A 16,479-nucleotide genomic window follows, 5' to 3' on the forward strand; every position below is an offset into this window, starting at 1 on the left:
CATAATTTACATCTACAAGGCACAGTTGGCTCTCACACACACACACACGCTTTCATTACTCTTGCTTTGGGTATGCACTGTGTGTGAATATGTGTATACCGCATGTGTGTAAAGGGGAATGTGTACGTCACCAAGCAGGAAAAACTAGGACACAACAGCAGAGCAAGCCTTGGTGGAAACCTAGTACTCCTGAAAGCGGCTGGACCATCTGTGTTGAGGCCAAGTTGTTGCAGAGACAGTATGCCGATAATGTCCATGATAGAAATTCCTGGGTATTAAATGTTCATCTGCAATTTCCTGGTGCGATATATATATATATATATATATATATATATATATATATATATATATATATATATATATATATATATATATAAAGCATATTTCTTGATCTTGCAGGAAACACAGCAAGATTAAAAAATAAAAAAAAGTCCTGCTTCAGCTTCCAGACAGCGGTCGGAAACACAGGGAGAGGCTTTTGCCACATTTCCACTGCGTGGCACAGCCAAGTCTGTTGTGCTCTCCCTTTCCCTTCCCATAGTTAGCAGAAGTTGTGGTGAGAGCAATAACTGTCGAGTAGTTGCAGATGATTCAGCAGCACATCACCGTGACGGGCAGGCTGATAACCGCAGCGGTAGTCGAGCAGCTCCACAGCGCAAAGCGGGGCGATAGAGAGTAAAGAGAAGCAGATGCAACGAATTTCTGTCTTCAAAGCGTGTGTCGCAGCAACTCTTTGACACACTGTGGTGACGTGTGCTCCATACATCCGTATCCCTCTTAGGATGTACCTTTACTTTGGCGGTATTTCGCTGTTTAGCATTGTTAGCTAAATAAACTAAGATGGGGATTTGGTAAACACCATCTGCATTGCGAGCTTGTTAGCATGCCGACATTAGCATGTAGCTCAAATCGTGGCCTCAGCGAGCGACACGGAGCTGCTAGCAATTCTGCAGACGTCTCTCATCTTGTTTTACATTCCTTTGCATGATACATCTGTAAGAGATGTCTCAATTTTGTGCTTTTGAAGTTTCTTCCACTGATTATGACCCTGACAACAATCAATCTGGCTCTCTGCGTTTGATGTGTTGCTACTTCCTTCTTCAACCAGGCTAATTAACACATTACTGTGATTATAATCATATATCCTGGTGTCTAATTTTAGCCAGGCTTTAATCACCGAGCCGGGCAGACTGAGGCTTCCCCCGGCCTCGTTCAAATATATGGTTCATACTGTACTTTTCTACCGGAGCTCAACACTGCAAAAATTCAGCTTCCAAAAACAAGAAAAAAAAAGTAATAAAATGAGGGAAATATTACTTGAAATAAGATAAATTATCTGCCAACAGAACAGGAAAATTTGACTTGCCAAGACTTCTTGAAACAAGTGAAATGCTCTAAAATAAAAACTGCCTGATAAGAAGACATATCTTGTCAATCAAAAAACAAGCTTACAATGCCTTGATTTAAGATATTTCATCTTACTTAGATTTAAATTTTTGCAGTGAAAGCAGTGCATAGTTTGATTACATTAGTGTCTATTTTTAGAACAGGTATAATTAATAGACTAACTACATTTTCAACAGTACAAAGTTGTTCAAGCGATATTAGTCCAGGGCACACTCCAAAGTCAAAATGGCAGGACATTGCCCATAATGTCATAAAGTCCATCAGTACTTATCAGTAGGTGTCACTTTTAACCCGTTATACCCTTTTACCTTTTCTAATAAAACACTGTTTTCAATAATATTGCTTGGGTAACAAATGTTTGGGCCGCTCTCACTGAACCTTATTCTCCCAAGCTCTGAAAACATAGAAAATATTGACCAACCAGTTAATGACGGGAGGCAGGAGATTTACACTTCCGAGGTTTTGTATGGCAGAGACGATATATGAATCTTATAGGCAGGTGTCTATTTTTAGCCCGGCCTAATTACCTGCATCAGCAGTTTGCTGCCAGATTGAACAGAGAAGCATCCCAAGCACAACAACGTCAAAGAATGTGAGTATGCAGTACAAACGTCTAAACTGCATGACGTACTAACACGTCTATGCCATCTACTGCTGTATTTAATTAAGTGTGAGTTACGACAATCAGCGAGGTATAAAAGGACTGTTGTCTGACTGAAATCTGCCGACTTTGAGGAGAGCATATTAATTAGATGTTTTGTGCGTTAATTAATTATTTTTGTTATTAGGGGGTTTTGTCCCGTGGGAGAAGGGCTTTATAGGCTGCTTCCAAAGTTGTGTTATGTAGGGCAACACATAACTGAATTAGAAATATGATTTATATAAAAAATTAAGCAGGAGAATAAAAAAAAAGTACATCCAAAAACATCATCACATGGGATCGTCTGCAAACGTATACCAGACAAATCCAGGGTATTATTAAAAACGTATAAATCCACGGTATGTAATTCTGCACAGTATTTTGCATCATTGCCCTCAGGTGGGTAATACAACCAACGCTAGGAAAATGATGTATACCGTGGTATGATAAAGCTCTTTCACCTCATAGTGTATGTCCTCCCCGTTGCTCCTCTCAGTGAGCATTTATGTTTGCAAACAGCAACACATTGTAAACAGTACCGCACTGTAGCATTCTGCATCACTGACACATCCATTGATGACATTTGGCCAGTCTGCAGAGGCATGGGAATGTGATGACATTATCGCATCCATTCTACACACACACACACACACACACACACACACACACACACACGCGTACAGGCATGTATGGCATAGTGGTGTGCATATGTGCTCAACCCTTCAGGACCACCTCTCGTGCTCTCTTCCTCTTTTTGTGCTGCTTTTCTCTGCGCAATCTCTCTATTCGTCATGTTTCACGAGAATATTTCATCTCCCTCTCTCCCGCTCGCTCTTGGGGGAGTACGGCCCATGTTCAGCTTCTCGCAGCACCTGAGATCCGAGTCCCTGAGGTAAGTTACACGCAGCCCTTGAGAGAACAGGATTACTGGGCACATACACATCAATGCCCGATTGTCCGATCACAAGCCCATCTAAGTGTCACACACACACACAAAACCTTTTATTTGGGACTATTCCACTTATGTTGTTTAAGAGATCTGAGAGGGATCTGAACAGCAGCCTCACACACACAATAAGATACATTTCCCATTTTCTCTCTGAGAAAGTGTGGCTTGAAAAGTTAATCACGCTACACCTCGCAATGTTCTTCTTTGCCCTTTACCTTTTTGCAGAAACAAGTAATATTCTCTGCCGTTTTAGCCGTCTTAATCCCACTTTGGGTTTCAGTAAAGCCACTGAATCTGTGCTTGTCCGTGTGTTAGATGTTGGGCTTTTTGTCTGAAGGCCGTGCTTAGCAATCCAGCACTGATGATTGGCGGCCCTGGTAACTGGGGGCGACAAGGGCAAGGCATCATGGTCCTGTTTGTAGTACTGTGGTGTTATGGCGTGGCGAGACAGGTCCATGTGCCTGTCAAAGGATGCTGGCAGCACCGGTCTGGCAAACGAGAGCGTGTGTGTGTGTGTGTGTGTGTGTGTGTGTGGCTTTCGAGAGCTACGGGGTGATTCGTGGAACTCTGGTAGAGCGTGTGTGTACGTTACCTCCCCTAAAGGCCCTACACTGAGCCTTTCTGATGATATGCACTGTGACGTGTTTTGCGGGCTTTACTCCAAAAAGCCCTGTTGGTTCACGCACACAAAGAGAAGACAGGAGGGCAATGGAATAAGAGGCTGTCACTAAGTGGAGTCAGAAACACACTGAGTGGGTTGCAGTCATACAGCACACAACCACTCATGTGTTTCTCAGAACTAATCTTGCCTTCGGGACTAAAAATATCAGCAATTTTGTCGTAATCAAAACTTCACTCTTCCAATTTATTTTATTCACCACTCTGTTTTTGTTCAAGTGTGCCAGTAGACTGAATATCTTAAACTATCAGCTACACAAGCAGCATTGTGATGCTGTGCAGGGCTATGAGCTAAATGCTAACACCAACATGTTAACATGCTGATGCTAAGAAGATATACTTGTGTTTAACATGTTCACCCAGCTTAGTTTAGTGTGTTAGCATGCTAACATTTACAAATTACCAAATGTAATGGCAGCCTCATAACTCAAAATGTCAAGACACCAAAAACATGAGTACAATGTCAACCTCATTGTGGAGCTGGAGGAGAAGATGGGGATCACAAAAGTTTCCATTCAACAATGAATATCTTCAGCATTTCATGGAAATGGTAAATCGAATCCATTGTTGAGATATTTGAGCCCGGTTCAAAGTTAGGGTTAGGTTTAGGGTTAGGATTACGCCAGGCTTCAGGCCAAGCAGCATTACTTACATATATATATATATATATATATATATATATATATATATATATATATATATATATATATATATATATATATATATATATATATATATATATATATATTCTTGCTTCAAATTAGCTTTTTTAATCTATTTTTTGCCAATTCAAGAGAATTAAACATATTAATTAGTTAATAGAAAAGAAAAACATAAGTGGCCCAAATAGTGTGTCCAAAATAAAGTGACGTCAGCCAAGTGATCCACAGGTCCAATCAAACATGTTGATGACACACACTGTTGGGGAAACGCACACTGCTGGTTTCCTCCTCACTAAGTATCACCGTGATGTTTCTGAGTCAGGCGTTCATCCATTTTCTAAACCGCTTAGCCCGTTCAAGGTTGCAGGGAGCTGGAACCCATCCCGGTAGGCATTGGTTGCCAGTCTATCACGGGGGCTGTACACACACACACACACACACACACACACACACACACACACACAAGCACTCATTCACACCTACTGGCAATTTAGAGCGACCACTAAACCTTCTCTGGACTGTGGGAGAGCAAGGGGAGCATTGCCAACTGTACGAATGTCCCAGCTGACAGTGAAACACGTTACTCAACCAAGCCATGACGCTTCAGTGCAACAGTGGGATACTCTCACTGTACTGGGCAGCTTCCAGTACCCTATAGTGGGAGAACTCCTCTTCTAGGAAGACTGAACAAGTGTGTGTCGGACTGTACATCCGCCGCATAAATAATAGAAGAACCAACGCAGTGTAAAAAATGTAACCTGCAACACGCATGGAAACAAAGATGAAGGAAGAAAACACACACTCCCCAAATCTCAGGTGTAGCATCATGGTCCCTTCTGTTGCTAGGATACAGTTAATTTCTGCGCCGTGACAATCTCACTTTCATGAGGCAGACTCGCTGTTCTTCCTCTTCCTGCTTTACTATATTTATCCCTCGCTCTCTCTGCGTACACGTCCACATACAGGCCACACCGTGTACCCGATGGTGTGCTAATTAGCCAGCTGCAGTAACCCACAGACTAATGACCTCACACCACTTGCGGGGGTTGAAGGGGGGAGGGGGGGATTATAGATTGAACATCTTGATGAATTGATTGAATCTTATCGATCTATTGGATTCGACTGGATGAACAGCAATGAGCCGCGATGGTGACACTGTGGAGCAGAGAGGAAGCTCCCGTCACAGGATGAAACGCCAGGGAGAGGTGAGGAAGAAAAAAGGAGAGAGGGGAGAGTGATTGAGAAGATAAAAGGAGGACCGGGGGGGAAAGGGAAAATGATGAGGGAGACAGGCAGTGAGGAAGGGAAAATGTAAAAAAAATGTAAAAAAAAAAAAAAAAAATGGAGAGGAGAGGACTAAAGGAGGGAGGATGTGAGGAGGGGAAAGACAAAGAGAGGATGCTGAAAATAACAAAAGAGAATGATGGGAGGGTGGAGAGAGGGAGGGAACACAAATCAAAGGCAGCTCAGCACTGCAGGAAGGTGGCAGACTCACACACACTTCAAACACACACACACACACACACACTCTCCCTCTCTCACTCTTCTCAACAACACACAGAAACACAAAAACTTCAAACGTGTGTATGTGTGTGTGTGTGTGTGTGTGTGTGTGTGTGTGTGTGTGTGTGTGTGTGTGTGTGTGTGTTGGGGGAGGCTCTGTCCATGCAATGACCTTCCTAACCTGGTTGGAAGGAATCTATAATGACACTCGCACAAAAGCTGATTCAAAGCGTCGTGTTCTGATCGATATGTGTGTGTGTGTGTGTGTGTGTGTGTGTGTGTGTGTGTGTGTGTGTGTGTGTGTGTGGGTGGGTGTGTGTGTGTGTGGGTGTGTGTGTGTTAGACAAACTCTTGCATTTTGATACTGGGAACCCACATGTTAAGGCGGAGACAAGGAGTCCCATTGTGAATGTCCATCTTTAACCTTTTCATTACTGACTCATCCATACAGGGGACGATCCATATCCTGCTTGACCCTTACAATAATATAGTGTGCTCATATCAGCTTTTGGAAATTAACGTAAAATACGCACCCCTTATTACAGAAATAAAGCATTTCTCAAACTGTGTTTTTTACTGTACAACAAATGGGTCAAACATGTTTTTCAGGTCAGTTCACAACAGAGTTTTATTTACTTTGAACAACGTCACTAGCCACTTGCCTTCTGGGTAATTCAATAAAAACTATATTGAGTTGAATGCTGAAAATAATCATTTTTCATCATTTTGATGCCGATTAATCTTTTCTGCAAACACAAGCTGGTTGATGAAATCAGTAATGCAGCATATATGGAAGCATCAAAGACTAAAAACTGTATATACTTTAGTAGATGCCGTTGTCAGCATATATAGGATTAGGCTGGTAGTATTCTAGTTTTTTTTAATGATATTGTCAACAAATATTGCTGTGACTAACAATATTAACGCAATCAATATTGATTAATTGAGAAATGTTCAATTAATCACTTGATCGTTAAGTCTATAACATTGAAGAAAAGAGTGTAAAATGTGAATCACAAGTCATTTAATTATTTAAATAATGATAACATATGAGATCTAAAAGTAATCTAAAAACAATTAAATGCAGGTCAAATATTTTATGCTTAAGAAAAACAATATCGACGGTACGTTTATGTTGGGATTTTTTTTTTTTTAATTAGTGAAAACAGCAGCAACACATGCAGTTTTAGTAACCGTTTATCAAATAGAATTTGGAGTGGACTATTTGAAGTTGTGTCTAAATACACATTTGGTATTCATGGAAGCAGGGCAGTGTTTGTGGGATTAAGTAAAAAAACTACAGTTCATTGTTTGAAGAGAAGACATCACCTCGTCAAGTGCAACTAAGCTTTATGGCACAGAGAAGAAAGATGAGGGTGAATTGCCTCAAAGTACTTCTGTAACATTTTAAACAAAAGAAAGTGGTTCTTGAAGGATCACATGGTGTGTCTGTTAACGCTTTAACGGTGTTTTTCGAAATGAGGAGATTTTGTTTTATGGTTTATATCTTTTTATATATATATGTTCTTTGCAAAAAATGAGTCAAAGCCGATATGAACCATATTTGCCATTTATATTGCTTCTAATCGGGATGAAGAAAACATCTGTTGAGTATTTTAACATCAAATTGTTTGATTGTGTTGAATTCAAAACCCCAAAATACAGTGGGTCCAACAGACCCACAGAATCTGCTGAGTAACAAAAAAATCACACCATACGAGGGTTAAAAAGTGTGGATACAACCCAAATAAGTGAAGGACACTACAGGAGACCTGTCCTACTTACCTACACTTTAAACGACACTTAAGTGTGCCCATGTGCAGGTTGTTGTATTCTTTAATGAGCAGAGGGAACATTATCATCAGTGGGGCGTTGTTCACATACCCACATATTAAAACTAACACACGCTCTCCGACTGACCCATGAGGATAACTAGCTGGTTGCCACAACAACAGGCAGCAACCTGTCTGCCAGTTTCCTCTCTCTCTTCCCCATTTTCTCGCTCCATCTATCTCTTCATCTCATCCCTCTGTTCATTTCATCTCCCTCTCGTCCCCCCTCCTCTTCCTCCTCCTCCTCCTCCGTCGCCTTCAAGAGTCCATCGAGACACAAAGTGTTTTTCTGATGTTAGTTGTGTACGTGCCCGCTGCAGTCGGATAGCAGCTGCGTCCTTAATTCCCATCTCTTCATCGGTGCTTCTATCTCTATTAGATTCCACAAAAACAAGTGTCATAATGACACGAGGCAGGTGGATCATGTAGATTGAAAACACTTAAGTTTCCCATCTTTTCTGTCTGCATGCAAATGGCACATGATGAAATGGACTTGGAAATGCAAATTCATCTTTTTAACTGGAGTTAATCTCCTTTAAAGCTTCTGCTGTATTAGTACAGTACGTCACAAGTCATGACTCGCCCACTCCGCCTTTGATTGTCTATTACGCAGAACAGAATAGGACGGCTCATGACTTTGCCATTCTGTGTGTGTGTGTGTGTGTGTGTGTGTGTGTGTGTGTGTGTGTGTGTGTGTGTGTGTGTGTGTGTGTTTACCACTGGCACCATCAGCCTCTGACTGTATTTTACTCTACAAGCCGGTCTAGCGACCCTGGACAAACAATGTTGAGCTTTCATGCGCACACATAATGTCAGGCTGGTGGATCGTCACCAACAGAATTGTGCAGATGCATTCAAGCAATTACTGTATAGAAAATGGAGCCTAAGCCTAAGCATCAGTAACATACACACACTGCCGCACACTCCAAAGGAAGAAAATAAGAAATAAATACACGATTTTGCTGTGGGCTCGCTTTTTTAAAAAAGATCTCAGAGTCAGTACTTCAGATTAGATTGCACTTCTGTACAACCAGTACAGTCGAGGTGAAAGAAAGCTCCGCTCCCACCTTGTCAACAGCGGCACATTACAGCTGCACTTATTTCCCATCTTACCTTTCACAATAAAAGGCCTAGACATAAACACTGCATGCATCGCTACTCGTGAGAGGGCACTTAAATTCTGTCAGAGCATTTCGCTAAGAGGCAACACAACTAAGTGTCTCACAATGCTGCTGGTGCTTTCTGGAAGGACTTAACCTGTTATGAGCATTAGTGTGACACGTGGATGTGTCTTAAGGGCACATTATGGTCGGGTTGATGCTCAAACAAAACGCGAGCGCTGTGTAGTGGAGAGCAAAATGAAGGCCGAGTTTGAGGATGGGTGTGGTCCCAAAAAAATAAGAAAATACTAATTAGTTTTCATTATAATCCTGGAGGTTTACCAGTTATTCAAATAGCCGATAATAGCAAATAATAGTAGCGGCAGCAGCTTCTTCTTCTTTGGACCGGAGTGAAAACTGCTGGCAGATTCATACAGCGGTGACAACGCGTCTATTTCAAGCCCGCTCTTCAAACCTGCTCCGCTATCACCGTGTGTGTGTGTGTGTGTGTGTGTGTGAGTGTGTGTGTGTCACAGCGCCCTTGGACATGCGCTTGCGGAATGTGTTGAGAGCGAGGCAAAACACTGGGTTGCCACAGTAACTAGCCAAGGCTGGTTTAAACAAATGTGTGTGTGTGTGTGTGTGGGGGGGGGGGGGGTGATCATAAAAATGGGTAAGAAGAAGCTTTGGAAAAAAAATTATAATTTGAAGAGCAGGTGGAAGGTCATTTTGTGTGACTTATAAACTGTACTTTAAGAATGAAAAGATTAAGGAAAGGACATAAAGCGAGAGGTCAGAGAGTGTCAAAATTGCATCGCGGTGTAAAAAAGAGTGGGGGGTTGAAATATATGAACCTATTTTATATTATTAAGCATCATCCACAGCTGATTGCAGCGGTTCTATACATGCACATATATATATATATATTGAGATGAATGAGTTATCGTCCCATATGGGAGCTGTACTCCTCATCCTTTATACATGGGAGAAGAACATCTCCAAGTCCTCTGGTTACTTTGAGAGGAAGTCAGATGTAGAGTAGTTTATACACAGCGCAGTCTGGTCTCTCAATCTGGTTCTTGTCCACTGTCACGTTCCCTCCATTCCCTCATCAATAATCTCCTTTCCTTCCTCTTTCCCTCTCATGCTTTTTTTTCTATAATACATCCCTCTTCAACACTCTTCTACACTATCTTTATGCCATCCTTCACCCTTATACTTGGTCATGAAACATATTTTTAAACGACTGTAAAGTTAATAGAAACCATTTCAGGTGTTTCATGTCGGTACACAGAGATAGTAACTTCACAGACACACACACACACACACACACACACGCTCAACATGCCGTCCGTGTGTGAAGAAGACATCAAGTTCACCATTTGTCACAACTGCAACTCCAAGACAAGCAGAGAAGGATCGGCTTTACATTTCAACACGTTCCCATGTAAAAAAAATCAAAGTGACCGGCTCGTCTTCTGGCGGCTAACGTTAACATCAATGGCTTGTTTTATGATGCTTTTAACCTCTAAAAAAAGCACCATAATTAATACAAAGCAAAACATTAGTAGAACTATTAATGGCAAGATTTGTTTTTAATCAAAGCAAATACACAATCATTTATCTCTCATTCATTTGAATTGTATTTTAAGCAAATAACCACAATAGACGACAATGACAACGTCAAAAGGTTAACGTTTAGATTTGAACGTTTACACTTCACAGACTCAAGGATGGCTTGAAAGTGTGAAAAGTTAGCATGGAGGAGGAAGTTTTGCACGCCCTTTTCCCCTTAAGGAATCTATGGCAATAATGCCTGCAGCAATAAGACGTTCCCTTCACCTCTGACCAGACATGCAATACCAAGATAACAAACACACACACACACACACACACACACACACACACCATATCCTAATCAATAGATGTATATGTATTTCAGTCCTGCATATTGTGTATCAATAGGTTCATTGTGATTAAAAATACACTGTTCCTTTGGATAAGGTTACGGTATAATGGCACATGTGTGTGTGTGTGTGTGTGTGTGTGTGTGTGTGTGTGTGTGTGTGTGTGTGTGTGTGTGTGTGTGTGTGTGTGTGTGTGTGTGTGTGTGTGCGTTGTGAGTGTGAGAGAGGGAATGAGTGCGAGAGTGTGTGAGTGAATGAGAGAAGATAGAAAAAGATCAATTGGAGCGTCTTTTACTCAGAAAACTTGCTACCAACAAGACCGACAGGAAGATTTAGTTTGGACCAAATGGAGTCACCTAATTAAGTCAACGCTGTATTGACTGAAGCAATATTAGTCAGATATTATGATCATCACCATCGTTACGCCATTAATCCTCCTTATCATCTGCAACAACACATCATTGTCAACAGCGTCACTAGTGACACTGTACAGCGTTCAGCACACTGTAGGTTAGGGAGACGCCAAGTCTGTTTGCACTGCAATCCATTTGGAGCTCCCTCCACCATCCACATTGAAAACAAGGCACTAATGGTACAGCTAATTCAAATATTGACACCTCTAATGCCTCGGATCATGACGTTTTGGACCTGAAACACGGTAGGATGCGGCCCTGCGTCTTCACAATCCTTATAGCTCTAATTAATCTCCTTCCATTGTTGTGTGTTTGGGAGAAAAGTGACGCTCTTCTGCGGATGAGACTCAAAATCCTCAATTAGCGTGTCATACTGTATATTGTACTTGGAGGCTGTCGGATTTAAGGGGACTCACAAGCAGGACTAACTTAGATTGGCATGATCCTTCATGGCACGAACATGACAGGGTTAGATGGCAGCTTTTCCCATTAGGACCCAAATCATCATATATATCATATATATATATATATATATATATATATATATATATATATATATATATATATATATATATATATATATATATATATATATATATATAAAAACAGGGTGACACTCAATAACAGAGTTAAAGTTGGTCATCAAAGCCAAGGAGGAATAAACTATTTTCAACATCAGAACCTTAGATATATGACTTTAATAGTCGTTGTTTTTGCTCCGATTCTGTTTCACCTTCAGAACTAAAAAGAAATTATTGTCATAATAGCATTTCTTCTGCTCGATAAAGCATGTACAAGCGATCAATATGTTGCTGTTACTGCTGTGGATTGTAGTTTCTGGCTGAGAAATGATGGCAAGCACTTGTTAAGGTGTTACCCAAACAAAAACACACGGGTGAGGCTTCACCTCCAGTCGAGAGCCTAATGTGCGCTCCGCCGCTGAGACCGGCACAGCTGCACGCCGCCGAATCGATATGTTCAACCAAACAGTCCGCATTGCATCCGCGCAGGAAGGGTGTGGATCGGGCATTAACACAAATCTGCCACAGTCCAGGGAACACGTGCTGCTTGCGAGCCTTTGGCAAAGTCACTGGGGAGAGTGTGTCATGCGCGTCTCTCTGCTGGCGCTCTGGAAGGACCTTCGCTGTTGGATTTGGTTCGTTATCTATCAAGTCACTAAAATAACTGTGTCCCCTGTAACTTCTGATGCACAAATAACAGTCCTCAGATTGCTTCATCCATGTGGGTCGAAAACACAAACGTTGTGAGGATTTTTCACCTTTCTTCAGCTCTCCAAGACAACGTGCTGTAACAGCAGCTTCATGAAGCTTTGACAGGAACAACGTGCACAAAGTCACCGCGCACGGGTTCCCACCCACGCGTACAGTAACAGCAGTATTGTCTGTGACAGATTCTCTATCGTAATGAAACCAATACAGATACTGGAAGATGTGTGTATCTTCAATCTGAGAGGTCGTGGCAAGGACCTGAAGCTGGCAGAGGTGGTGTCTTGCTCAGAGGAACTGACACAAGAGCTGTACTGCTGGTGCTTCGGTTGAAAGACAGTAGCCCTATGTAAGGCACACGGTGCCCTCTCCCTGAACTACATGGCATTCTTCCAGTGGCTAACCTGCCGCATTCAGGAAAAAGTGAGTCTCGGCATTGGGAGAATTAGCTCGTTGGCTCATGTTGATGGTTGATATCTTGATTTAGTTCAGTTCACAGTTTTGGACTTGGGAATATAAACACTGTTGTGACATTTCCATCTGTGACGGCCTGGTTGCTGTGCTACATTTCAGTCTCGTTGCATTGCCATAATACACTACACACATTTGGCGATAGTATTTGAAAGAAAAAAAAAAAAAAGCGTAAATGTCGCTGGGTGTGTGCGCAATTTTCAATTGTATGTGTGTAAGTGTGTGTGTGTGTGTGTGTGTGTGTGTGACCGGGGGCGGACGGGGACGAGTGCTGACCTTCCGTTCTTTGTCTCCGTAATCCAGGCCCAGTGTATCCATGGCACGGACGATGGCAGCCAGAGATTGGATGGTGTTGCTGTAAACGACAGGCTTGTACTGCTTCACGTCGTCGCCGGAGAAACCGTCCTCGTGGATGATCCTAAACGCACGCAAATACACACGCATTAGTCTGTGGGTCACTTCGGGCCGGCATTGCTTTCGTGTGCAGAGTTGGACCGACAGCCCCCGTCCTACTACCTATATCGAGCCACAGGCAGGAAACAAGGAAACACAGGCAGAGATAATATAATCAACAGTTAACATAGTACATCAGGCTTGGAGCGCCGCACAGAAGTCATGGTTTGACATCGGGAGTGTTCTTGGGATAATTCGGTCGGGTAAATAAAGGAGGGAGATGGTTTCAGAAGAATGGGGGTGAGGGGTTATGGAGAATCAGGTTCAAGGAGGGTTACAGCAAAAACACAGAAGACAGAGAGCGCTGACCGGGGGGGAGGAGGGTTCATAACCAGTAGGCGCAGCTGACATTTCAGCACACAGTGCAAGCAGCAGCCCCATCCTGCTGTTTTAAATGTCATGCACACAAGGACACACCGACAGGCAGAATCAGAGACGGTGAGACAGTCACCCGGGCAGACAGACCGGCACAGGGAAAGTACAGATGGACGAATCAGACAAAGTCAAACAAGGGAGTTGAGAGAGTGATGGGCAGCAGGAACAAAAGACAGGACACCAGACAACAGTTGACTGATACAGACGGGCGGATACAGGTTGGGGCAACATGTTTTGAGGCAATGCAGACTGACAACATCCCCATACATAAATGAACCTGGGTGAACACGATCTCTGCCCAGAAAAGGACTGAGGATTGAACCTGGCACCTCCTTGAAACACAAACATCTCTATAAACTCTCTGTGCATTTTGGCTCGTCCGAGTGAGGATCTGCTCCATGCTACACAGTCAACAATCCGTCCTCATCTTGAAAAACAAGCACGCTTTCGGACTTGTATACAAAATAGGTAGTGTCTTAACTTCTCTGTCTTAAACCCGTGAGTTGGGAGCAAGTTCCTCAAAATTGTACTTAGGCACGGAAATTGAGTAGCCTATATGTACTTCATTACATTCAACTACTGTTAGCACAAGAGCACAAAATCGTTCAGATCGTTTCCAGTACTGTTTATCGATCCAGCCTCTCAATTTTACTCTCAAAGTCTCGTTTCACTTCAAAATGTACAACATTTATAAAACGGATAACGGCTTCAATTTCCCCAATGGAAATGACCGTCTAACAGAAAGTTAAAATGGTGAAAATATTCTAAATATAGTGTGTACTTTAACTGATATAGATTGTTAAAAGGGGTCTTTTGCACATAGTAGTGCATTGCTTTGCCTCCATGTCGCTACTCCTGTGGGTTTCTCAAACCGTGGGCATGCGGACAGCATCAACTGTACGATGGAAAAGTACCTGAAACAACCACACTTTAAAACACCTAAACCCTTTAAAGGAATTATTAAGACATATATTAAAAGAAGAAGTGAAAGGAAAGTATTTAAATAAAACATAAATCAGGTTTTAAAAAAGCAAACACAGACGCACACGCTGCTCTGTCTTCAAAAACGTCTAAGCAATGTATGTCTTGGCATCTGACAAACATTTGCCAGTGTGTGTGTAGGTGTGTGTGTGTTTATGTTGTGTGAGTCAGTGTGTTTGTGGTCTGGAGGACAGCACAGTTCTGGGCAGTGTAGTGTTTCAGATCCATCAGGCAGCCTGTCAGTCCTGTATAAATACAGCAGGCTTGTGTTCACATCTGTGACTTTCACACCGAGGGCCCGAGCACGGATCTATACACTGCAGTGGGACTGCCGATGATTCTCATTGGGGATGCACCGATTGGGAAAATCTGAACCGATACCCGAAGCCGATGTTTTTGTTTGTGACAAATTAATTATGACAAATGAAATTACATTTTCAGTCATTCAGCATTTCATTTAATTGTCTTTGGAAAAGTGCAATTTGTTATATGACTATATCACAAATAACTACTCGCATAGCCAAACTAAAAATACTGAAAATGTTTGTGTGAAACAAATGAAGTCGATAACCACACGGCCGACTTTTTCCTCGCACTTTTCACTGTGCAACACACGCACATTCGGCATCCTTCGTCATGCCAGTGGCATCTTATCTGAATCAGCAGCTGATGACCGTTGTCCGAGTCCAACCGCAAATGGCCAACGTGACGCTTAACGTGTAAAATTGATGCAACAAAAACAGATGGACGAGACACGGTACACTGTCATCGGCGACTATCGGGCGATGGCGATGCTCGGCCAATGAATCACTCCGTCCCTAGTTCATATCTGTACAATATGGACATTGGGTAAAGTCTCTGTGTGTGGATGAATACACACTGTACTACTGAATACAATCTTGTTTAGTCCTTCTATAGCTTCGCTTTTTAATCTTTCCTTGTTGTCACACTTGCCGAGCAAACATTTTTCTGAAATTATTCCCTCCACCTTTCCTTTCACTAGAGGTGAAACGAGGACAAACTCCTAATTGGATGCTGCAGTCTGCGGAAACAGTGTGTTGAGCTTCAGATGCCAAGAGGAAGAGTGATGTGTGTTTAACAGTTACACCAAACTCCAATCAATAAGAGCTTTAAAAAAATAGAAATAGACACACCTGGAAACAGATTTCTGATGTGCCAGGATCTCTATCCTTCTCACGTGAGACATACGATACATCAACCTCGATCTCATGATCTCTGAGAAAAGGTGCCGTACCGACAAGATGAGCCATATGAATCTGTGATATGCGTTTTTCAACCTGGAATTGAATTTAACCCTCCCATGCAATCTTTAACTGGTTCAAAAAGATGACAGTCGTGGGCCCGCGTTGATGGAGGAACACGGCAGAATCGTTGCCGTCTTCCCAGGAAATGAAACATCATTATCGTAGCGGCCCCGCCGGGAAGAGGGAGAAAGACTGAGTGACAGAAAAAAAAAGATCACACAGGACGGTCACACACAAAAAGAGAGAACTGAGGTGAAAAAAGGAGGAAGTGTTGCAGCAAGTGTGAGACGTATATCAAGGACTTATTTTTCTGTGTGTGTGTGTGTGTGTGTGTGTGTGTGTGTGTGCGCGCGTGTTGGCTGGCCTGCTGACGTGAGCTTTCATGCATGAGGACCTTTTCTCATTACCCACTCTCCAAGCCCTTCTGTCAGCAAAGAGAGAGCCCTGTGTGTGTCGGTGTGTATGTGTGTAATTTCCCGTGGCTTTGGCACAATCTGCACGGTGACCTGAAACGCAGTTTAGTTTCACACCGGCACCGACAGATGGAGGGTAGGACAGACATATGGTCAATTTAGCCACGATATCATGCTGTGACATGGCTGCCATTCTGGATATAT

The 16,479-nt window shown here is 42.5% G+C and overlaps 1 protein-coding gene across 2 annotated transcripts in view; it reads right to left on the reverse strand.

Moving 5' to 3' along the window:
• gnao1a (guanine nucleotide binding protein (G protein), alpha activating activity polypeptide O, a) overlaps positions 1-16,479 on the reverse strand; it is an 81,748-nt gene that overhangs the window by 50,822 nt on the left and 14,447 nt on the right. For both annotated transcript variants that reach the window (XM_068603402.1, XM_068603403.1), the window contains exon 3: positions 13,065-13,206. In XM_068603402.1, coding sequence (XP_068459503.1) covers positions 13,065-13,206 — 142 coding nt within the window. The remainder of the gene's footprint in view (positions 1-13,064; positions 13,207-16,479) is intronic.

The sequence above is a fragment of the Clinocottus analis genome, unplaced genomic scaffold, assembly GCF_023055335.1.
Source record: "Clinocottus analis isolate CAN_PGR_092001 unplaced genomic scaffold, fCliAna1.0.p SCAF_6, whole genome shotgun sequence".
NCBI lineage: Eukaryota > Metazoa > Chordata > Actinopteri > Perciformes > Cottidae > Clinocottus > Clinocottus analis.